A 22,759-nucleotide genomic window follows, 5' to 3' on the forward strand; every position below is an offset into this window, starting at 1 on the left:
CATACCCACGGAACAGAGCTGGACGCTAACTCTAGGCAACTTAGAAAGGCAGACCTGATTCTCCGTCAGTCCTTGAGCCATCAAGGTAAATGTTCATTCACATCCAAACTGGAACTTAACTTCTCTTGGACTGAGAAAGTCAAGTTCAATTGGAAGATACTGTCATTGGCCTTGATTGCTTTAGAAGGCTCATGAACACTAGCCAGGAGGCTCGTTAGCATAAGAACCTTCTTGCCTCTCAATCAGATAATGCATCCCCATGAACCCAATCTCTTGCCATTTATGGTGTGCTTTTCTCCTGGCTTTTCAGCTTCTGACTATAATGAGTTGTGGTGAACTGCTGAAAGGTTTGTTGCATGTTTTGGGGTTTGCTTTTTTCCCCCACAGCATTGAAATTTTCAAATTAATGTGGCTTGAGATAGAAAGGTTAGAATCCTTGGAGAGGGTTTAAAAATCCTATATAATAAAAGGCTAATATGCAAAAAGACTGAACGGCCGAACAACCGGTCGCTATGACATGTGCTGACCATCAGAGGCGCAAGTAGAACATGGTGGGCATTGGCCACGGTGGGATTGTGGAGCAGGTGAGTGGGGGCGCCAGACCAAAACAGGGCAACAGTCGCTGAGCCTCTGGTGGTTACTGAAAATTCTTTGCTCCTGCGCACCACGGTCCCACTCGGCGCTCACACCTGCTGCCGGCACCCGGCGCCAGCCCTGATTGCTTGGTGCAGTCAGCAGGTGCAAGCGGCGACTGCTGGCCCTGAACGCCCCTCAGGGCTTTTCTACCTCCCCCTGCTACTGAGGGGTGATCAGGGCCAGCAGGCGCTGCTCACACCCGCTGCCAGCAATGGCCTCACTTGCACCGGCTGCTGGCAACAGCCCCCTCACACCCACTGCCGGCACCCAGTACGGCCCCAATTGCCCTGAGTGCTTCTCCACCTCCCCCTGCTCCTGAGGGGCAATCGGGGCAGGAGCCACCACTCGCACCTGCTGACCGCATTGGCCCCGCTCACACCACTGCTGGCGATGGCCCCAATTGCTCTGCGCTGTCAGCAGGTGTGAGTGAGGCCAGCGCTGTCAGCATCAGTGCGTGGGAGTGGCAACAGTGGGAGGGGGCTGCTTGCAGACAGGGGACCACGGGCCAAAGCAGGAGGGGCAGGGTAGGGGTGCAGAGGATGGGCCGAGACCCGCCCCTGGGCCCACTGCAGCCTCGTGGCCCACAGTTCCTTTCAAGGTGCACGAATTCATGCACTGGGCCCCTAGTATATTAATAAATGTGTATATTAGAATTAATGTGTCAAATAAAAACTTTACAATAAAATTCACAATGGACATGTATCAGTTGTGCTTACTGGGGAGATTACTGGCTAAGAAAATAGATTCTGCTATTTCTGAGTGTGCTAAACTGGTCTACAACAATCCCTGTATGTTCCTTTTATTTCATTTCCTCAACCTCTGCTCTTCTGGTAGAAATAATCAAGAAGAGACATTAAGTCGTGTTTCTTTTGGTTCTATGTTTTATATCTTTTGATAGTATGTTTTTTCTTATATAGAACATTAAAATCTATAGAAAAGGATAACATTTGTTTAGCTAATGATCATTTCCCAAAATGCCACTTTATATTTTAAAATCATTCATACAGAGGCAAAGGGATGTTGCATCCTAGATGCCTTAAAGTTAAATTATTTTTTAATGATTTTAGAAATTCTACTTTATATTTTGGATTAGGTCAGCATAAAGTCATTGATATTTGATAATAGAGGAGCAAATAAACACACATAGGCAACAATTTCATCCCTTAAGAAAGCAGACATCTGCCCTGACCGGTTTGGCTCAGTGGATAGAGCGTCGGCCTGCGGACTGAAGGGTCCCCAGTTCAATTCCAGTCAAGGGCATGTACCTTGGTTGCAGGCACATCCCCAGTAGGGTGTGTGCAGGAGGCAGCTAATCGATGTTTCTCTCCATCGATGTTTCTAACTCTCTATTCCTCTCCCTTCCTCTCTGTAAAAAATCAATAAAATATAGTTTAAAAAAAAATAAAGCAGACATCTAGTGAAGCATTATGTTAGCATTATTGTGAAGTTTTGGACCATCCTTTTGTGCTTGGTCTTCATTAAGATCAACTCTTCTGATCTGGGCTTTCAAGTGCACTACTTATTGTGTGGTTGTTTGCCAAAGAGACTCTTACCTAGCTTACTGGTCTGGGACCAGACTCACTCATATATCCTCATCAAACCCCCAGTGCTTCTGGCGTTTCACCTGGGTCTGCTCTTACATCAGTCCATGTGTCCTATGGATGAACTTTCGTGGTTTCCAATAATACACGACTAAAATAATGTGATGTATGAGGAAATGAAAAGGAAGACTGGGCAGAAATGGATGGTAACAGACAGATTTGAAGACGGTTGTGGACCATATATTTCTGTACTTTGCTCCGCTTATAAACAGTGTTCCTTCAGTTAAGAGATGTAAAAAACACCACAATCTAACAACCCACTGAGTGCTGTGACAAGTCATTGCTAATTTGGAGTGGCCGGGGTAAGGCTCCAGGGTACAACAAAGACCTGAAAGTGAAAAGATGTAAACAGCAATGCCTTCCCTGAGCAAAGCACAGAAAGACTGCCAAGCTGGGAAACATTTACAGTAGATGTGAAAAGTGAGCCCAGCTAGTGTAGTTCAGCCAAGAGGCCACTGGTTCCATTCCCAGTCAGGGCACATGCCCGAGTTGTGTGCTCAATCCCCTGTGGGGGGTGTGGAGGAGGTGGCTGATCGATGATGTTTCTCTCTCATGGATGTTTCTATCTTTCTATCCCTCTTCCTTCCTCTCTCTCTAAATAAATCAATAAAATATATATTTTTTTAAAAAGTGAGACAGGAATGTTCACATGAATAAATGTCCATTAAGACCAGTCCACTGCAAATGAGTCCCTTGGTGGTTTATGGGCTCCAGATGGGATTGTGCAGACAACAGAGTGGTTTGGCCTCCAAACTGTATTGTTAATACCATGGCAACCTTAACACTAACTCTAAAATTTACCAAAGAGCTCTGGCTGTGTTTCTCAGTGGCTAGAGCATCAGCCCAAGCACTAAAGGGTCAGAGCTTTGATTCCAGTCCAGGGCACATACCTGGGTTGCAGGTTTGATGCCAGGCCCAGTCTGGGTGAGTGTGAGAAGCAACCCATTGATGTGTCTCTCTCACATCGAGGTTTCATTTCTCTCTCTCCTCCTCTGCTCTCTCTTCTGCTCTCTCTCAAAAATCAATGGAAAAATAGCCTTGAATGAGGATGAACAAAAAGTAAAATAAAAAAAATAAAATTTAGCAAAGAGTATGAAAGCCGTCTGCCATTTAATATGGATGCTACCAGCAAAAGGTGACTAACACACTTTCATTCAGGAAAGAATGAGATAAATAAATCTCGCTCAAATTCCTTCACTTGGGGTTTTGAGATAAAGAGATAAAGGATACATTTAGTCAAAATCAGAACGCTAAATACGAAAAACATTTGACAATTCCACTATAAACATACAATAAAACTTGTGAAACTAAATCTGCACCACTGCTCTGGAGTACTCATTCCCCGTCCCAGCTGCTCAATGACCTAGGGACATTATCTAGGATTTGAGGTACTCAATAGAACGATTTAGTTCCCCTGTAAGATGAGATAGGTTATTCATCTTCGAAAGAGAAAATGAAAGAGGAAAATAATTTATCATTAGAAATGAATGCATTGAACGAATAAGTGCATCTTCAAAAGTTAGTTATTTTTACTATTTTGCAGAGAAGATGATCAGATGGGCGTTACCCATGCTATCAAACATCAGCCAGTGCAGCTACTCTGAAAGGCATCCCATCCGCTTTGGCATTCCTATTTCAACTGAAATATAGAGTTTCACTTAAAACTAAATTAGCTTCGAATGGGAATTTTCTTGACTTCATTTTGGGTTGCCAAAAACTAATTAACTCAAAAAATAATTAAAAAAAAGATTCCTCCTTAATCACAGTATAATAACTTTAATATGGTTTCAATGTATCAGTTTCCTCATGACATAACTATAATAAAAATATTATCCATTTAATTTCTTCTTAAAAATGGGAGCCTTTTTGAATTGTTCATCACTTTTACTTTTAATCTTTGAAAGCCTAAATAAACAGATTTTTCTAAATAAAAAATGGGACTCATCAGGAACCTATAGAAATGAGTCTAAAGAAATATTGATAAAAGTATTCAACCCTGTACCATACAAATATAAAAACAACAGCCACATCAGTAAAAACAATGACTCTTCTTGGTAAAAGGACAGTTAATCTTCTAAATAAATTCATTTCCATGAGACAACACTGACATATGAGTTCAGTAGAGCTTATAACACAAAATAATAACTACTTAGCATTTAGCACTTAAGAGTTTGTGAAGAGTTTCTCCATTAACTCAAGAAATGATATCTACCTGGATATAGGAATGCTAGCATGTCTACAAAACAAATGCTGCAATGATAGCACACGCATTAGGCAGCTACTCAGTCCGTCAACACTGGCTAAGTACCTACTGTGTGCCCAAGCCAGTCAGGTCATCAGTTCTATGCTACTAGTGCCGATGGATGATGGTTCATCAATCATGGTGTTGGTGCTACAGAGCTAACATTTTTCTACTGCTACCCAAATGAATACTGGCCCCTTTGCATGATTTATTTAAGTAAGTAAAAGAGTGTGGCCAATTCAGGATTACCTCACATTTATTTAGCAGCCCAGTTTCTTGCAGCCGTGACCAGATGCTCTGTATCCGTCCAGCATGCTCAGGGTGGGTGGTGGAATTGCCACAAATGCACTGGTGTTTCAGCATCAGAGGGTCATAGGCAATCCCTGCCGGACAAAGAACACACAGCACAAGACTGAGTAACGATACATAGTTAGATGACAATATGATTACTCAGAAAGGCATTCTTTTTCAAATAAATTTACTAATAGAGAAATAATACATATCCATCAATTCCTAGGAGCATGTAAGAGGTACTGAGTCCTGTGTATCTAGACATATAAGCAAAAAATCAACCCCTGGATTAATCAGCCCTCAGACCCTAGCTTAGTAAATCTGTAAAGTACATGAAGATAGTGATATTTAAAAAAACATATTTTAAAACTTTAGACTAAAAAACAAAAACGAAGTTTAGGGTATCTTAAATCATTATGAAGTATTTTTGACAGATAACTCAATTTAGTAGAGGTTTACATTTTATCGTTAAAGCCACAAAATGAGCTGACTTTCAATTGCAAATTTATTTCATGAGTAATTCTAGCCTCATTTTTAGATCAGGTTACATCTTTGTAATAAATTGGAAGATTTTCCAACTGCTTGCCTGTTCTGCTTAGCAACGCCTTCAAAGTTGTGCAGAAAAGGTTTCTCCTTTGCTTACTGTGCTTTTTTTAAATAATTTAGGCCAATCTGTAAGCAATATGGGTATTGTAGATCTTATAATATTGTGGGACAATTGCAGTATTTCTTTTAAAAAAAATAAGTCAATTGCAATCCCTTCAGTAAAAATTACAGAGATACTTAATGAATAAATCTGCTTTTAACCATGAGTTAACATATTTCATATTTCAGTTAGACCCTATGCTGGGAAAGATTTTATAAAAATTTGATGAAATGAACTATTAAAGATACATAAAATAGGACTTATTAAAGTAACAAATTACATTATAATTATAACTGGTTAATTTTGTAAAGATTTCCACCCCTAATCCAATTCCTGGCGGGGGAGGGGGAGGGGAAAGACACATATTACAAAATTACCTGTCATAAGAAATTATTTAACCCATATTCCAATAAATTAGCATCAAAATACACTCTCTGGGGAATGAATCCATGTTAAGGTATTAAAAAGCAAAAGCAAGTATCTATTCAAAAACAGCTAAGTACCAAGTATTTGTGTTATAAAGTAAGTTTAATTAATGAATGAATTTTATTCCCCCTTTGACTTAAGTATCATGTTAGAAAAATATTACTCCAGAAGTGAAAATATTTGTTCCTGAGTATACTAAAATCATGCAGAAGAATGACATATATATTTTGAAACCATGTGGTAATAATTACATCTAAGTATATATAATACTCATTCTTAACCCTCAAATAGCCTCAAAATCTATCTCTAGACCCCTGAGTCTTTCACACTGTCAGCCTCAGAACCGATCTCTTCTCTTAGCAGTACATTTGCACAGTTGTCTATTCAATTACCCATTCACAGTCTCTATTTGGATGTCTCAGCTTTGAGTTCATGATCTTAAACCTCACACCTTTTCCTCATTTCGGGAAAGGACAACATGATCCACCATTGTTCCTGCAAGGAATCTTAGTCTCCTCTTGACACTCCTCATCCAATGAAAAAACATGTAGTGTGTATTTTTCTTCCAAAGTACGTCTTGAATTACTTCTTATCTCCAATGCCAAAACCATATACAATCAACCCAAGGTGCTATTTATTACCTCTAATCTGAACTCCTGAGATAGCCCTGTAATAGGTTACCCGACTTCACTCTATCCCATCTGCCACACAACAGTAGCTGATGGGATTGCCTTTTCTCAAGGTCAGCATATAGATAGGCCCCTCCCCTTTTCTCCAGCTTCACAGCACACACCTCCATCTCCTGATCTCTTACTTCTCCCACAAAGGCCTACCTTCCATTTCACAAAGGGATCATAATCATACCAGCCTTGCATTCTTCATACATGCTGTTCCATCTATGCCAAAATTCTTCCTTCCAGCCTTCATTTGGCTAATTCCTATTCATTCTTCAAGGCTGTTTTAATGTCACTTCCTCAACAAAGCATTCCCTGAGATCTCTAAATTGGGTCTCCTACCACATACACTCACAGCATCTTCTAGGTTTTCAGAGCATTTATCACATTATTTAATTGGTGTATAACTTGTAAATTATGTATTTCTTCATCTGGTATGATCTATGAAAGCACAGACTAGAGTTGTACTGTTTAACCTCTGAACTCTTAGTCTCTGGAAATATGCTTGGGATATAGTAGATTCTCAAAAATATTTTTAATGAATAAATAAACATACGTACAGAGGAGCAAAAGTAGTGAGTATGAGAAACACAGATTTTACTCTCATATTATTATTTTATTAATTATTGTATTTATTTTCCATAGGAACAATTGTAAACGTACTTTTGCCCCATCCTATAAATGAAAAGATGCAAGAACTAGGTCAGATATCTCCCTTATGAAGCCTTCCTTGATGAACCTAACTAATAGATCTCCTTGGATTCCTAGAAGTCTTGTAGCCTTCTTTAGCATAATACCTTTTATTTTATATCTTATCATCCTAGTGGCAAGTATCTCTAAAATGGGCATTTAATGTGTTCATCTTTATATATCTACTAGAGGCCCGGTACACAAAAATTTGTGCACTCGGCAGGGAGGGGGCGTCCCTCAGCCTGGCCTGTGCCCTCTCGCAGTCTGGGACCCCTCAGGGGATGACCAGCTGTTGGCTTAGGCCCGCTCCCTGGGGGATTGGGCCTAAGATGGCAATCAGACATCCCTCTGGCAGCCCAGAACCCCTCGGGGGATGTCCACTTGCCAGCGGGGAGCAGGCCTAAACTGCAGTCAGACATCCTTAGCGCTGCTGAGGAGGCAGGAGAGGCTCCCACCACCACCGCTGTACTGGCAGCCATCAGCCTGGCTTGTGGCTGAGCAGAGCTCCTCCCATGTAAGAGCACCCTGACCACCAGAGGGCAGCTCCTGCATTGAGCGTCTGCTCCCTGGTGGTCAGTGTGTGTCATAGTGACCAGTCATTCCCAGTCCTTCTGCTGTTAGGGTCAGTTTGCATATTACCCTTTCACTATATAGGATAGAGGCCTGGTGCACGGGTGCGGGCTGGCTGGTTTGCCCTGAAGGGTGTCCCGGATCAGGGTGGGGGTCCCGCTTGGGTGCCTGGCCAGCCTGGATGAGGGGATGATGGCTGTTTGCAGCTGGTCACACCCCCTTCAGGGTGGGGGTCCCCACTGGGGTGCCTGGCCAGTCTGGGTGAGGGGCTGAGGGCTGTTCTCAGGCTGGCGGGTGACTGAAGCTCCCAACCTCTCCTTTTTTTCTTTCTTTTTTTATTCTGGGATTTATTTACCTTCTATGGCTGTCACTGGAGCTGAGAGCTGGCTTTAGTTCTGAGGCTTGGCTCCAGCTCTGAGACCTCCGCTGCTGAAAGTAGGTATCTGGGTTTTTTTTGGTTCTATAATTGAAACTCTGTTGCAACTCCAGCTCTGACGGCTGAAAGCAGGTTTCTGGGGTTTGTTTAGCTTCTCTAATTGCAACATTATTTCTTAGACAGCAGCTCAAAGGCCGGCAGCGGCAGGCGGGGCACCTTGGCTTCCTCCTTCACTAGAGCAAGCAAGCCTCCTGTTCACTTCAGCTGCCTGGCTGCTGGCCGCCATCTTGGTTGGCAGTTAATTTGCATATCTCGCTGATTAGCCAATGGGAACAGTAGCAAAGTTATGGTTAATTACCATGTTTCTCTATTATTAGATAGGATGTGACACTTTGCACTAAAGGAAGTGAATGAATATTTTTAAATAAAGTTCAAATGAAGACATGAAAGAAGGCAGAAAGGAAAGCAGGCAATCATAAAAAAGAAATTCCAAAATGTAAATATATAAAGGACTTGTCTTCACAATTCAGATATATCAAGTATTTATGAGTTGCTATTACATAACAAACATGATTTAACATATTTTCAACCACAGTTTCATAATACACAAAGTAAAAAATACATTAGCAATACACAAAAATGAAAATATAGTATCTCCCTCATTTTGAAGACATATTCTTCAGGAGTAGAGATTCAAATGATTAAGTTGCTTATTTATTTATTTTTTTTACTATTTCATCTCTTGACATATCTAACTTCATCTCGATAGTAACTACTCCTCTTTTAATATTTTCTCTATAAACCACTGCCAACAAAAATTATGAAACAGGTTATAGTAGCTGGAAGTTATTGCCAAGTATCTGGAGATTATAACACAAAGTCCAGGAGCTCTTGGAAAGACATTTGAATTTAAGGAGAAATAAATAAAGTCTGGAACCCTATACCTGCACTTATTCATCTTAATGATGTAGCAATGAGGTGTTAACAGGTACACTGCAAGGTGAGACTTTAACCTCATCCTTCATCTCCATACTTTTCCTTTTTCTTTTTTTCTTTTCAGAAACAAAGACTTATAGGGTGAGAAACAATCCTGCTCTTCTCTTCTCTTTGGGATTCATATGGAATTCTACTTTTCTTTGACCCTTTCTGCCACATGGGTTACCACTTGCAACATAAACCAGTGGATCCATCTCTCTCGTGATCCATGGGATGAGTTAAAATTAGGATTTGTGGAAATACAAGAGTCTTAACATAAAGTATTTACCTGCATTTTAAACCCTACTAGTTTATTTTCTACAAAAAGAAAACATCCTCAAAAAAATTTGATAGATATTTTGGACTTTGTGCTTTCTATGGATTTTAGTTTTATTAAATAAGGTAAGTATTTGAAGTACCTTACTAGCTTTCACAGAAGCTGGTTTAGTTGCACACCATGATTCTATTGTGCATTAGACTCTGACTAAAGAGATAATATTACAAAGAAATAATTTACTCACAGATTACGTAAAGTAACCTAGTGTTGGGGTAAAGGCTTTAAGTTGTACTGGGTGGTAGGAAAGATAAAGTCAATCAAGTTTATTTGCCATTAAATTCTTGTTTCAATGAATCCCATTTGGTATGAACAAGCACAGTGACATCATCGACTGCCTGTTGTGAAGCGATGGCCGAGCCTCATCTCTGTTAGGAATCATTGAATAGAAGAGATGACTAAGATAGAATACTTTGCCTTTCCCTTAGTTATCAGATCACATAAAAATGCCATGCCTTGACTTTAAACAGAATGAAAAGAGCACCTCTTAAATTGAGTATTATTACTCAGATTCAAATACAACATAAAATCCATTTGAACATGCGGCAACCTGACTCTACAACACACATCCTTCATTGTCACTACAGCAGCTGCGTGATGTACTCTTCGTGTGCATCTTAGAAACCTCTTTACCCAGCACCTGTAGGGCCACCAGGTAGAAGCTACCTCTCAGTCTCTGCTTCTTGGTCCAGTCAAGTCCTCACAGGAAATGAACTGGAGACTTCATCTTTCAACAACAGACTGACTCAGACATTTTTCCCTTGGAACATCGCTTTGTTCTTCATAAAAAGGGGCCAGTGTGGCTACTACAATTGGCTGCTGGAAATCCACACGAAGAGTGAAGGCTTGAATGGTGTGCCTTGAAAATTGTGAGTTTAGTATTAAATATATTTTTAGTTGTATCAAAAAGCATAGATTTTTACAGAATGGATTTAAGCAAATACCTTTAAACATATTTGTTTTCCTTACTTTTTAGTGGAACAACTTGAGTGTGTGAGATTGTATCACTTTCTTCTAAAAAAACCAAAACACCACTAAATATGCCCAAGGAACATAATTGAATGTCACTTTTGATTTTTTAATGTACAACAAGTAGATATTAAAGTGTCAAAATAAAGGAGTTTAATTCTTAAAAATAGTTGTTTACAAACATACTACAAATGAAAGCCTTAAGGGTTTATCTCTAAAATGAAGATCATTAGAAACACTACAATGAATTTTGAGATCATGAGGATTGTCAGAGTATGAAGGCTACAGGGGAAATTTAAGTTTGGATTAAAGCCAGAACAATATGTGGAGGAGTAAAGTGAAAACTGTGCATTTCATTTCCTCTGGATTTGGAAAACTACTAAATGAAAGTTAACAACTATATACATGCTTTTAATCCCAATGACAGTGGAGGGGCTAATACACAGTGGATATATAAATTATATACTTTGCATTGTTTTTTAAAAAAATTATTGTGCCTTTTTATTTTAAAAATTCAAGTGTTAGGGTGCAACATTTTTAATGTCAATCTATATAATAAAGAGCCAAGGTCATAACGACTGAAGGCTCGACCAGACCGGAAGTCAGTGCTGGGTTGCCCTGGCGACCTAGCACTGACTGGGGCCACTGTGGGCATCCAACCCAGAATTGACTGCCTAGGGCAGTGATGGCGAACCTTTTGAGCTCAGCGTGTCAGCATTTTGAAAAACCCTAACTTAAGTCTGGTGCCATGTCACATATAGAAATTTTTTGATATTTGCAACCATAGTAAAACAAAGACTTATATTTTTGATATTTATTTTATATATTTAAATGCCATTTAACAAAGAAAAATCAACCAAAAAAATGAGTTCGCATGTCACCTCTGACACGCGTGTCATAGGTTGCCATCACTGGCCTAGGGGGCTGCAGATCAGGCCCAGAAAGAGGCCTGCAGAGAGAGAGGCAGGGTCTGATCAGTAGCCTCTGTGGCAGCCACTCATCAGAACTTGCCTGTCTTTCTCTCCCAGCCTGGCCAACAGCTGAGCCTCCATTTCTCTCCAAGGTGTCCACCAGGGCTGCTGATCAGCCTTGCCTTTCTGATCAGGCCCCATTGATAGGCCCAGAGTTGTTGACTGGCATAGAAACTGACCAATCAGAACCAAACTGGGTGAATGTAAGGAGCCAATGGCTGCCTAGGAGGCGGAGCTTTTGACGCTGACTGGCATAGAAACTGACCAATCAGAACCAAATCTGGGTCAACTGTGAGGAACCAATGACTGCCTAGGAGGCAGAGCTTTTGATGCTGACTGGCATAGAAACTGACCAATCAGAACCAAATCTGCCAGCAGAGGAGGGCAGTTGGGGGTGAGATCAGGCCTGCAGGGGAGGGCAGTTGGGAGCCAGATCAGACTGGCAGGGGAGAGCAGTTAGGGGTGAGATCAGGCTGGCAGGGGAGGGCCGTTGGGGGCGAGATCAGGCCGGCAAGGGAGGGCAGTTAGGGGTGATCAGGCAGGCAGAGGCAGTTGGGGGTGAGATCAGGCCAGCAGAGGAGAGCAGTTGGGAACTCAATCAGGCCGGCAGGGGAGGGCAGTTGGGAGCAATCAGGCAGGCAGGCAGAGGGGTTAGGGGCAATCAGGCAGGCAGGCAGGTGAGTGGTTAGGAGCCAGTGGTCCCAGATTGTGAGAGGGATGTCTGTGGGATCGGGCTGAAACTGGTGGTCAGATATCCCCCGAGGGGTCCCCAACTTGAGTGGGTGCAGGCTGGACTGAGGGAACCCCCTCTCCGTGCATGAATTTCGTGCACCAGGCCTCTAGTTAAGATAATAAACAGGGTTTTCTCTATTAAATTATATAACCAAGAAATCAATTAACTATTCTTTAACCAGAACAATAAATTAAAAGTAAATTTTACTTTCACAGTTATTAGATTTGATGTAGTAAATTCATGTTTTTATGACTACATATATATCTATGTGTTATATTTCCTATACACATCATTTGCTGATTCAACTAAAATTTATTGAATGCCTATTAAGTATAAAATCCTGTGTTTTTAAAATGTAGATTTATGAAATTTCTTATTTAGCCCAGAAATATGCCTTCTCAAGTCCATTAAATATAAAAATAATCTTAAATTCATCTCCCTGATTGTGTTTAGAATATAAACTCTGATAAATGCTAGGATGCTGACATTAAGAAAAAGAAAATAATCATCTGAAATGACCAGTATTTAGATTGAATGATTAGGTTCTGCTTATGTCGGTTATAATACCCGGTTTGCAATATACCCTTTCACCTGGATTGTTCTAAGGCCTACAGAGCCTGTCCATTTGGCAACACTGTTTTCTTAAACTTCTAGGATTATTCTAATATTCAGAGATTTTGCTTCACTCATATTGAAGAAATAAGTAAAAGTAAAGGGAACCAAAGCATATCAGAAAAGGGCTGTTCCTCTTAACCAAGAAAAGAAAATCTATCAGTAGACTTGTAATAGTAGACAGCAGCCTACGTGGGAATAGTGCCACAAAAAATGTACAGTTAAGCTCGCTTTTAAAATAAGGAGATAATTTGGAGTGAATTGAATTGGCATGATGATAGGATAGTTGTAACTTTTTGTTCTCTGTAAGCTTAAGGCTGAATAATAATCACTTTTAGGAAAAAGAATTGAGAAGTAAGTAATTCTTAAAGGCTATGCTCAAAAGCATTCCTGCCCAAAGCATTCCTCTACATCATGTATTTGGCTTTGAACAAAAACTCTCTGAAGACCAGGGATAGAACCAGGCATGATGGATCCAAGTGGCTTCCGCTCCCACTGGGCTGCAGCCCTGGGTCGTTGGGGACAGGTCTGCTCTGCTCCAAGAAATGAAGGGATCAGAGGCAGTGGCTAATGTGGTAAAAGAAATATATCCAAATATGCCCAGCCCGTAGCTCCTAGTATAAAATGTTGGCTTGTGGTAAAACACATTATAAAAAGTAGCTCTCATACATACTTTTTAAAGATGTCTGTCAAGGTTAAATAACTTGCCCATTTCATTCATTGATTTTTAAATTTAAAAAAAATGATACCAAGGCTTTGGAATGTAATTTCATAAAAGGTATTTTAACTTTTTTAAGCAAAAAGGGTTGCATGAGGTCACAGAAGCCACACAAAGAAACTCTGAATCCTCCAAATTGATTAAAAAATAAGTCAGATAACCTACGAGAGCCTCTGGGGGAGGTCCCTATGAATTCTCCCTGAGCTGCATCTAAATTATGAGCCTCATCTAAATTAGATTCCTTAGGCCACAATAGCTTTCATTGAACAGCCAGTTTGAGAGTCTGGAGCAAGAACAGGTTCCAAGGAATAGAAAGGAATACAGCACAGTTCCTTTTTAGAGGGAACAGCACCCCTTTTTTTTGTATGTGTTCTAGACTTGACCTTCCTCTGACATTGGAATTATCTGGTTTCTTGTCCTCAGTAGCCAGGTGCCGAAATATTAAAGACAGCCGTAAGCAAAGGAATAGATTGGTTGAACAGCCCAACTGGTGGTGCCATAATAAATGGAAGTGGAACTAATCATATAGAATTAAGTTTGGTTTGCTTGGCACCTTTGTCTTTTATGAGGCACTTGCATGGGAAGTCAGAAGAAGACAGTAAAACAAAAAAACAAAACAAAAAAAAACCCCAAGAAAAACAACTGAGAGAGGGACACTCTTTAGATTCCAATGTAACTGAGCATCATAAATTTCCTAGCGGCCAGCACTGCGAGTAGGAAGAGATTGCGGAACACGGCTAAAAAAAAAAAAGTTGTAGGGATTTTTGTTTCCAAAAGGGACCCATGCACCTGTTGATGTGTTTTCCAGGCCCTTGAATGATAACAATTTATGAGGCTATTAATACTAAGCCCAAGATTTATCAGATGTGCTGTTTGTCTTGCAGCCAATCTAACCTCATAAAATGTAGGTTGCTTTGGGTTAAAATGGAGCGTTCTGCTGTTGGAGTTATTCAGAGCATTTAAATCGGTTAATCCTACAAGAACGGTACATTTAGCCGGCCTATTAGGGAGAGTCTTTGGGGATTCCTACCAGTTGCAGAGCCAGGCTGGAGGGGGCGGCCCACTGCTGGGTGGGGCAGCATGGAGGCAGCAGGAGAGGAGAGAGTCCTGGAGACAAGAGGATGTTTCTCTAATCCATCCATGCCAGCCACAGCCAGCGGAGCTTGGCGCACACGTGCGTGCGGGGGTTCCAGGAAGGGCTGCTGCCAAGAAAAAAGCACAGTAGAAAGAAATGTGAGATCAGCATCGAGGGAGACACTGAGGACGACATGTCAACAAATTAAGTTCATCAGGTCAGCAACATCATAAACGGTGTGAAGGCAAAAGAAAAAAATAACATAGAGAAAGGGAGAGAGAGAAAAAAAAAACAAAAACAAAAAAAAAAAAAACAAGATCTAGTCAATAAATCCATTCAACAGATGTTTTCACACTGACAGCCAGGGCCTGTCTGCCTGGCTAAGGAGGAGGTGATGGCAGGAGGCCTGTCAGTTTGAACTGATTGAAAGAAACAGACCTTTAACCTTAAGAGGAACAACAGGGACGTCGACTTGGACTCATTTCCTATTTTGATACCAACGTTTTAAATACAGCCCCAGAATTGTTGCAACACAGACTGGGAGAACAATTCAACCGCTTTCCAACTGCCAATGAGCTCGATTCTGAAAATTCTGTCTTGATTCATTTCAGTAATATTGCTAATGAAGTCTATGAGCTGCTAAAAATTACCAATTAAAGGGCTCAATTTGACACCTTTCACTCTTCTTATCATGATATAGGGTGATGAATTTTTGTGGGTTGTCCGATATAATCTCAATACTATAAAAATCATTCGTTTCTTTTGGAGAGAATTAAATATAATCTCAGTGATTTAACAATGTTATCATGTTTCATAGTTCTCAAGCTATCAAATCAAAGAACCAGAATTTGGAAGATTCATTTAGTCTGTTCCCCTGTCTCCAAAAAAGACAATCTCTAAAATACAGATAACTATTAACTATCAGTGACTATTTCTTCCTTGTAACACCATAACCTTTGAGTTGCTTTTTATGTTTCTTTTATTTTTAACATGAAAAACAACTGAACAGTGATGCAAAGATGACCATCACGTGCCTTGGATAAGGAAACTGATACTCCAAAAGATTAACAGAGTCTTTTAAATACAACTCATATTCCTATAATTTTTTAAAAAATGTACATGCCCTTCTGCTTTGATCTACTTGGCTAGCATTTACTTTTTCAAGACTTGATGCAAACATCACCTGTCCCTAATGAGGCCTTACTTCAAACTTCCTGTTAGGTTAGGTGTTCCCCTACCACCCACTCTATGCCATTATAGTCATACTCATCTTGTATTTCTAGTTTAGGATGTATCAGGCTTGGTACATCCTAAGTGTACTAATTGCTGAGAATGCTAACCTATCTACAACACAGTACATATCATCTGGTTTAATGTCATTATACATTTCTCCACATAGGAGTCCATGCTACATAGAAACAAGAGTTATGATTATAAACATATATTTAGTTATAGACCATAGGTAGGCAGAGATGTTCCAATTTAGAAATATATTAAGAATCATTTAAAATTAACTTTATAATAGCTTATAATTGATGTATATATTGCTACTTCTGTTTTGATTTGTAGATAACTGAACCATCAATCAATTGGCAGCCACTTGTCACATGCTGAGGCTTTGGGCATTTGCTTCAATGATTAGGATGTCTTGGTCAAGATCTACTTCTAGTTATAACAGTTTAACACTTTTACAAGAGCCTAACTCTCTTGATTATCTTGATCATCTCCACGGCGAATGTCCCTTCTCTCATGGATCTATAAGAAGCGAGAATGCAAATATGTAATCAGTACTTTTGGAGTTTTCTTTCAGGAAAAGGCAGCTTTTCTGTACTATATGATCTAAAACACATGGGTAGATATATACCTGAATGATAGTAATATCCATCCCTCTGTCTCTTCCTATCATGATCTCCTCTTTAACCCTCATCTGAACAATGGCAAAAGGGCCCTTAATTAATCACCCTACTCCTAAACACAATCCATGCTCTTCCTTCCTGCAAGAATTCTCTTCCTAGAGCCCTCCTTTTTCTGTGAGGAAAAGTTAACACAAAATTCCCTGAAGGTAAATCAAAGTTTGAAGAACTTCCCCAGCCTGTCATGTGGTCTCTCCTTGCCCTGAGAACAACCTGCATCTGCAGCCCTAGATCTATTCCTTTTCTACGTTCTGGCCAAAATACCATGTACCACATAACAAACTCATCCCAGCACTGCATTAAGACTTTCATGGGCCTTGGGCACCTTTACCTTCTTGGGCCCCTTCCTCTATAAAAAATAAAATTAAAAATTATATTTTATGCTTACATTGGCATACACTAAGTTCATTATTATAATGTTTATTTTTTCTGATCAAAAACTAGCATTTATAATGTGAAGTAGGCCCCTTAAAGTATTATGGGGCCCTAACCTGTTTGGCTCAGTGGATAGAGCTTTGGCCTGCAGATTGAAGGGTTCTGGGTTTGATTCCGATCAAGGGCATGAACCTCGGTTGCAGGCTCCTCCCTGGCCTGGGCCATACTCAGGGCACGTGCAGGAGGCAACCAATCGATGGGTTTCTCTCACATTGATATTTCTTTTTCTCTTTCCCTCTCTCTTCTACTTTCTCTAAAAATCAATAGAAAAATATCCTTGGGTGAGGATTTAAAAAAAGGGAGGGGGAGATTATAGGCTCTAGCACAGTGTTTATTGTACCTAATGGTTATGTTGGCCCTGCTCATTAGTGCTCCCATCAATCTATCTTTTCTGTACCATCCCCTGGAGGCTTGTCCATGGAGCTTCACAAGTGGCATTCACACACATCCTCGAAGGTCCACTTCAGATTTTACATAGACCCACATATGAGGGCCCACATTAAATCTGTTTTCACTTTCCATTAAATTCCCATCACATTTTGTTTTTTCTCAATCCTTTTCCCTATCATCGTCTTTTCTATATTAGACTTATTACATGCAATAACTACTTATTGGTCATACTCTGTACCAGACACATTGTTGGCATGTTGAGCATTTTCTATGTTTATTGTCTGTAATGAAAAGACAAATACTAAGTATTTATAAATTCAATGTGATTATGAATGAGTTTGTATAAGAAAAATGCAGAATGCCATAAAAAAACACACACACATAAAGAACCTGATAGAAAAAAACCTGGTGTAGAAGTAGGGACTTCTATGAAAGTGATGTTCAATTTGAGATGTGAAGGAGAAATTTAATTAGCCAGGTAATGCGGGGAGGGAAGCTCTAGATACATTTTATATATGTATGCGTGAGAAATTATCTTTTCATGTATAATATTGAAAGCTTTTTCAAACAGGGATTCTATCTAACTCATCTGTGAACTTATTTTCTGTTGCTTTTTATGTCTTTTATTGTGTTTTCTTGAAGCTAATTATTTATGCATTAAAAATATTCAACAGATATTTGAAAATTAAAGGCCATGGTTGTTGTTTTTCCAATAACATAACCATGTTTTAGATACCTGGGGTTACTAAATGTCTTTATCTCTCAACTAGAGGCCCGGTGCATGGAATTTGTGCACTCGGGGGAGGGGGAGGGAGGGAAGTGGGTCCCTCAGCTTGGCCTGTGCCCTCTCGCAGTCGGGGAGCCCTTGGGGGGCTAAGCCAGCAGTCAGACATCCTTAGCGCTGCCAGGGAGGTGGGAGAGGCTCCCCCCACTGCCACTGTGCTCACCAGCTGTGAGCTCAGCTTCTGGCTGAGCGGTGCTCTGCCTGTGGGAGCTCACTGAACACCAGGGTGCAGCTCCGGTGTTGAGCATCTGCCCCCTGATGGTCAGTGCGCGTCATAGAGATTGGTCGTTCCGCCGTTTGGTCAGTTTGCATATTAGCCTTTTATTATATAGGATGACTGCTCAACACTGTAAGAACTCCATGTAAATAACACCAATATAGTCCTTCTCGTTTAATAGTGCATATTTGTTCTTTTACTTGGGCTTCACTGGACGCCTTTGAGATAATGGAACAACAGTTTGCTAATTGATAAGCAGATACAAATGTTACATTTTACTATAGAACTTCACAATGAGGCAAGAAAAATCTTATTTATCCAATCTCTGCTTTTAGGAATATGACAGTGCAGGTAAGAGACAGATAACTACTTATTCAATAGTCACTATTTATTCATCACATATGTGTCCATCCAGCATCTATTGTGTATGTAGAAAGAAATAAATCCCATGCTGCGCTGTATAGACAGAGAAAGGAATTAAGCGTGACACCTAATCTTTCATGCTGCTATCCAAAATTCAAGCATTTTATCCCTAGTAAGTTTCATAAGGGTATGAGCTTTGCCCATTGACTCATAAATTCCTATGCAGTGTTTCACACATAGCTGGTGTTAATCTACGAAGAATAAAATAATGACTAGAAAGGAGATATGTGGTCATCCTTAAGATCTCACTGTAAAATAAGATAAATCAAGAAAGCATATTATAAGCAATCACAACATAAGAGAATCAAGGAATGGTTAATGAAAAATATAAGAAAATAGATAACAGACAAAAAAAGTATCAAAGGACAACAATACCTTGAAATGATTTAGTATTACAGTCAAGCAATAATGAAATAAATGAGTGATTTGAGGATTGCTTTTCCTTTGTACTTTTATGCAGTCTCTAAATTTTCTGCATTTCCCTTACATTAAAACTTTAAGAAAAATGGTAAATGTTATTTAAAATAAACAGGTGAAACTTTCAAACACTTCATTAGGACAGATTCATAATCTTTGGACCTAAGAGTAGACATGGATCAAATATTTTTTTAAGCTTCTGCCAGAAAAATAAAACTATAGAAGAGAGAAGGGTTTATTCACTTTCAAAAGAGTTGACTATGATCATATGCTGTCACAAATTAAGTATGGCTTTTTATGTAAAGGGAAAAACTTGACAAATCCAGTAAAGCACACATTATTATGGTGCATGTTAGTCATCAAAGTATCACAAAATGGTAGGCCACTTTTATTTCTGATGGTGATTACTCCTCCCCAATAAAAAAGCATTCTTCTTGAGGTTTAAAATTTAGATTTTTTTTTTCATTTGTAGCTGGAATTGATTAAAATGTTTTGCTAAACCTTTTTTTCTATTAGCAATTTTAATTAAATAATCTTATCTCTGGTTATTTTCCATACTTCTAGCAAATATGAAAGATGCTTCTCTCTTGAATTGTCAGAAAAATAAAATGTCAATCAGTCCAGAATCTATTGTTATTACAAAATTAGTGGATACCCAAATTAACCTTTCATCTATTGAGTGCCACTGGAAATGTGTTTTCCCATTAAATGAATAATTAACATCCCCTCCTTCCAAAAAGCATTTTTGATGAAACTGTCTTTTTAAATATGCAATATTGAGTCTGTTCCTTATGCATATATTAGTCTTTCGTTAATTGGGAACTTTGTTTTGATTGGTTACTTTGCCAGACTGTGATTCAGGTAAATCTCTCAAGTATATTGAGATGTATAAGACAATCTTTTGTTATATGAAGTTGTCTAACACCTCTATGCCTGAACATAATCCTCTATGCCTGAACATAATCTGTCTCCTCCCCCTGATAAAAAATGCAACTTTCACAGAAGTGTTACTATGCACTTATTTTATAAATTCTTCAATGAAGCCTAGTAAGACATCAGTGTCATTGGGGCCCAAATTCTTCCTAAATTATGGTAGATAAGCATTGCCATCTACTTGGAAAATGAGTAGGAATAAGTCTTGAAGTTCTCTCTGTATGATGAACACAATGTTCTTGATAAGAGTAAAATATTTATTGGGGGTGATTTACTAATGGCAAATATGAGTTCATAAAGCCCCTGGGCTAAGGAGACTTGAAGGTTCTTTTTAAATTTATTTTATTTTTATAATAGCAGTCATTTTGGTTTTGTTTCTGTTTGGATTTGTTTTGCTTTCTTGTTGCCACTGCTTAGGGACCTATTTTATGGCCTCTGGGTTTTCACTTTGTTCTGGATGGTTTCATATTCTTCCAGACTTGTGGGTGGTTACTCATTGTGTCCTATAATCAATATTATCATGCAATTTCTGCAAGATCAAGAACAGAAATCACCAATTATAGTGTTTAATCTTTGAAGTAATCTGAATTATTTGAAGTAGTTTAATAAAGGATATGAGCTCAAAGTAAAAAAAAGAAGATCATGAAAAATAATTAGGAAAAAATAAAATTCTATTTCTAAAGCCACGTCTTTAAAGTATATTTTCCTCCTTGTTTGGAGTTCTGAGCAAACTGAGTTTTCTTTCTGGTTTGCAGTGTTTTGAATTTCCAAAGTCTTGCTTTTATAGAAAATTAGAATCATAAATATGCCTAAGGTTATCTTCTAAGATGCCAAAGGCTAGTGGGAATTTACATGTTCTAAAATCTTTGTATTATTCAGAATGGATGTAGCAATCAATATTGGTTAGTTTTAGACTTTTAAAGTTAAACATATTAATCATTTAAAAGTAACTAGTAAATAAATGGAAATAATGTGCATAACTTTGAAGCAGACAAAAGATTTTGAAAGAGAAGCAAAACCAATAAGCAATCTAAAAATAAATGGAGAAAAATAAAAGCATTTTCTGAAAAAGCTCAAATCCCCATTTATCACTAAACACAGTTGATGTGAATGTACTCAACTTACTAGTTAAAAGATGGAGACAGTCAAATCAAATTTTAAAAACAGAAAGTCTATTTTCTTTGACAGAGCAAGAATAAACTAAAAGGTTCCTCGAAGACATCAGAAAAATACTAAGGAAAACAAAACAAAAAAAAGCAAAAGCCTTGTGCAGGCATGGTAAAACAGACAAAATAAACTTCAGTTGAAAAATATTAGAGACCATATAAGGGTACATATGAAATAAGTAGCACAAAAACTCAACCAATTTTTTTCCTAAACCTAATAACATAGGCTCAGAAGGTAAAAAGCAAAAATTGGCAGAACTCTAAAGGAAAGCTGAAAAATCCACATCATGGAATGGGGTTACAACAAATTTATAACAAAACAATTGAGGTTACAGGCAATTTAAATAACACAATTCACTAGGTTTGAGATATATTAGAATTTGCCACTGATAAACATATATTCTTTTAAGCACACATGTAATGATTTAAAAATTGACCAATACAATAAAGCAACTGTCAACAAACTTAAGAAATTAATATTTACAATGGAATATTATTCAGCTTAAAAAAGAAGGAAATTCTGACATGTTCTACAACATGGATGAATCTTGAAGACATTATGCTAAGAAAAATAAGCCAGCCACAAAGAACAAATACTTTGTAATTCCACTTATATGACATACTTGGAGTAGTTAAATTCAGAGACAGAAAGTACGTGGTGGCTGTGAGGGGTTGAGAGTGAGAAATGGAGGGTTATTGTTTAATAGATACAGAATTTCAATTTGGGAAGATGAAAAATTTCTGAAGATAAACGGTGGTGATGGTCACATATTGGGAACATACTTAATGCCCCTGAACTAAACACTTAAAATGGTTAAAATGGTAAGTTTTTTGTTATATATATTTACTGAAAAAATAGGAATTAATATCATACAGAGCGTGTACTCTCACCACACAATAGTCAGAAATGTAAAGTAAGTGGATGAAAAGATACATTATATTCTGGGACAGAAAGAATCAATATCATAAGCATAACAGTTCTTCACAAATTAAACTATATTTCTGGAAATCCTAAGCTGACTCTATATTTTGTATAGGAGAGGAAAGGAGGGAATAGCCAAAAGAATTTTGGAAATAAAGACTAAGGCCCAACCAGATATTTATGCATACTAAAAGCTAAACCATTTAAGACCACAGGGTATTATACAAAATAGACTAATGGAATAGAGAGCCCAGAGCAGATTGAGCATATGGAAACTTAATATGTAACAGAGATGACCTACAGAGTAGGAGATAAACAAGGGATGTCAATCAGTGCGTCAGGGCAATGGTTATCCATAAGGGGAACAATGAGTTTAGATACCTGCCTAATATTACCTGAAAAAAAAACACACGAAAAAAAACAAGTGAAAGTGGATTTAAAAACTGAAATGTAAAATGCATTCTAATCTTTAGGAAAGAATTCAAATACCTTTTAAAATCATAAGCCAGAAAAGTAGGGATAATATTTGCCAGACATGACATAAAGCAATGCTTAATGTCTACAACACAAATTCTAAAAACAAATAGGACCAGAGAAATGAACAAAAGGTTCAAACAAAA

At 38.6% G+C, this 22,759-nt stretch overlaps 1 protein-coding gene across 1 annotated transcript in view; it reads right to left on the reverse strand.

Annotated features, from left to right (window-relative positions):
• The window catches only part of HDAC9 (histone deacetylase 9), an 828,595-nt gene that overhangs the window by 230,793 nt on the left and 575,043 nt on the right, over nucleotides 1-22,759 (reverse strand). The window contains exons 14-15 of the mRNA XM_036327963.1: nucleotides 14,495-14,663; nucleotides 4,729-4,862 (exon numbers count right to left, since the gene is read on the reverse strand). Of these exons, the coding sequence (XP_036183856.1) occupies nucleotides 4,729-4,862; nucleotides 14,495-14,663 (303 nt within the window). The remainder of the gene's footprint in view (nucleotides 1-4,728; nucleotides 4,863-14,494; nucleotides 14,664-22,759) is intronic.

The sequence above is a fragment of the Myotis myotis genome, unplaced genomic scaffold, assembly GCF_014108235.1.
Source record: "Myotis myotis isolate mMyoMyo1 unplaced genomic scaffold, mMyoMyo1.p scaffold_m19_p_11, whole genome shotgun sequence".
Taxonomy (NCBI): domain Eukaryota; kingdom Metazoa; phylum Chordata; class Mammalia; order Chiroptera; family Vespertilionidae; genus Myotis; species Myotis myotis.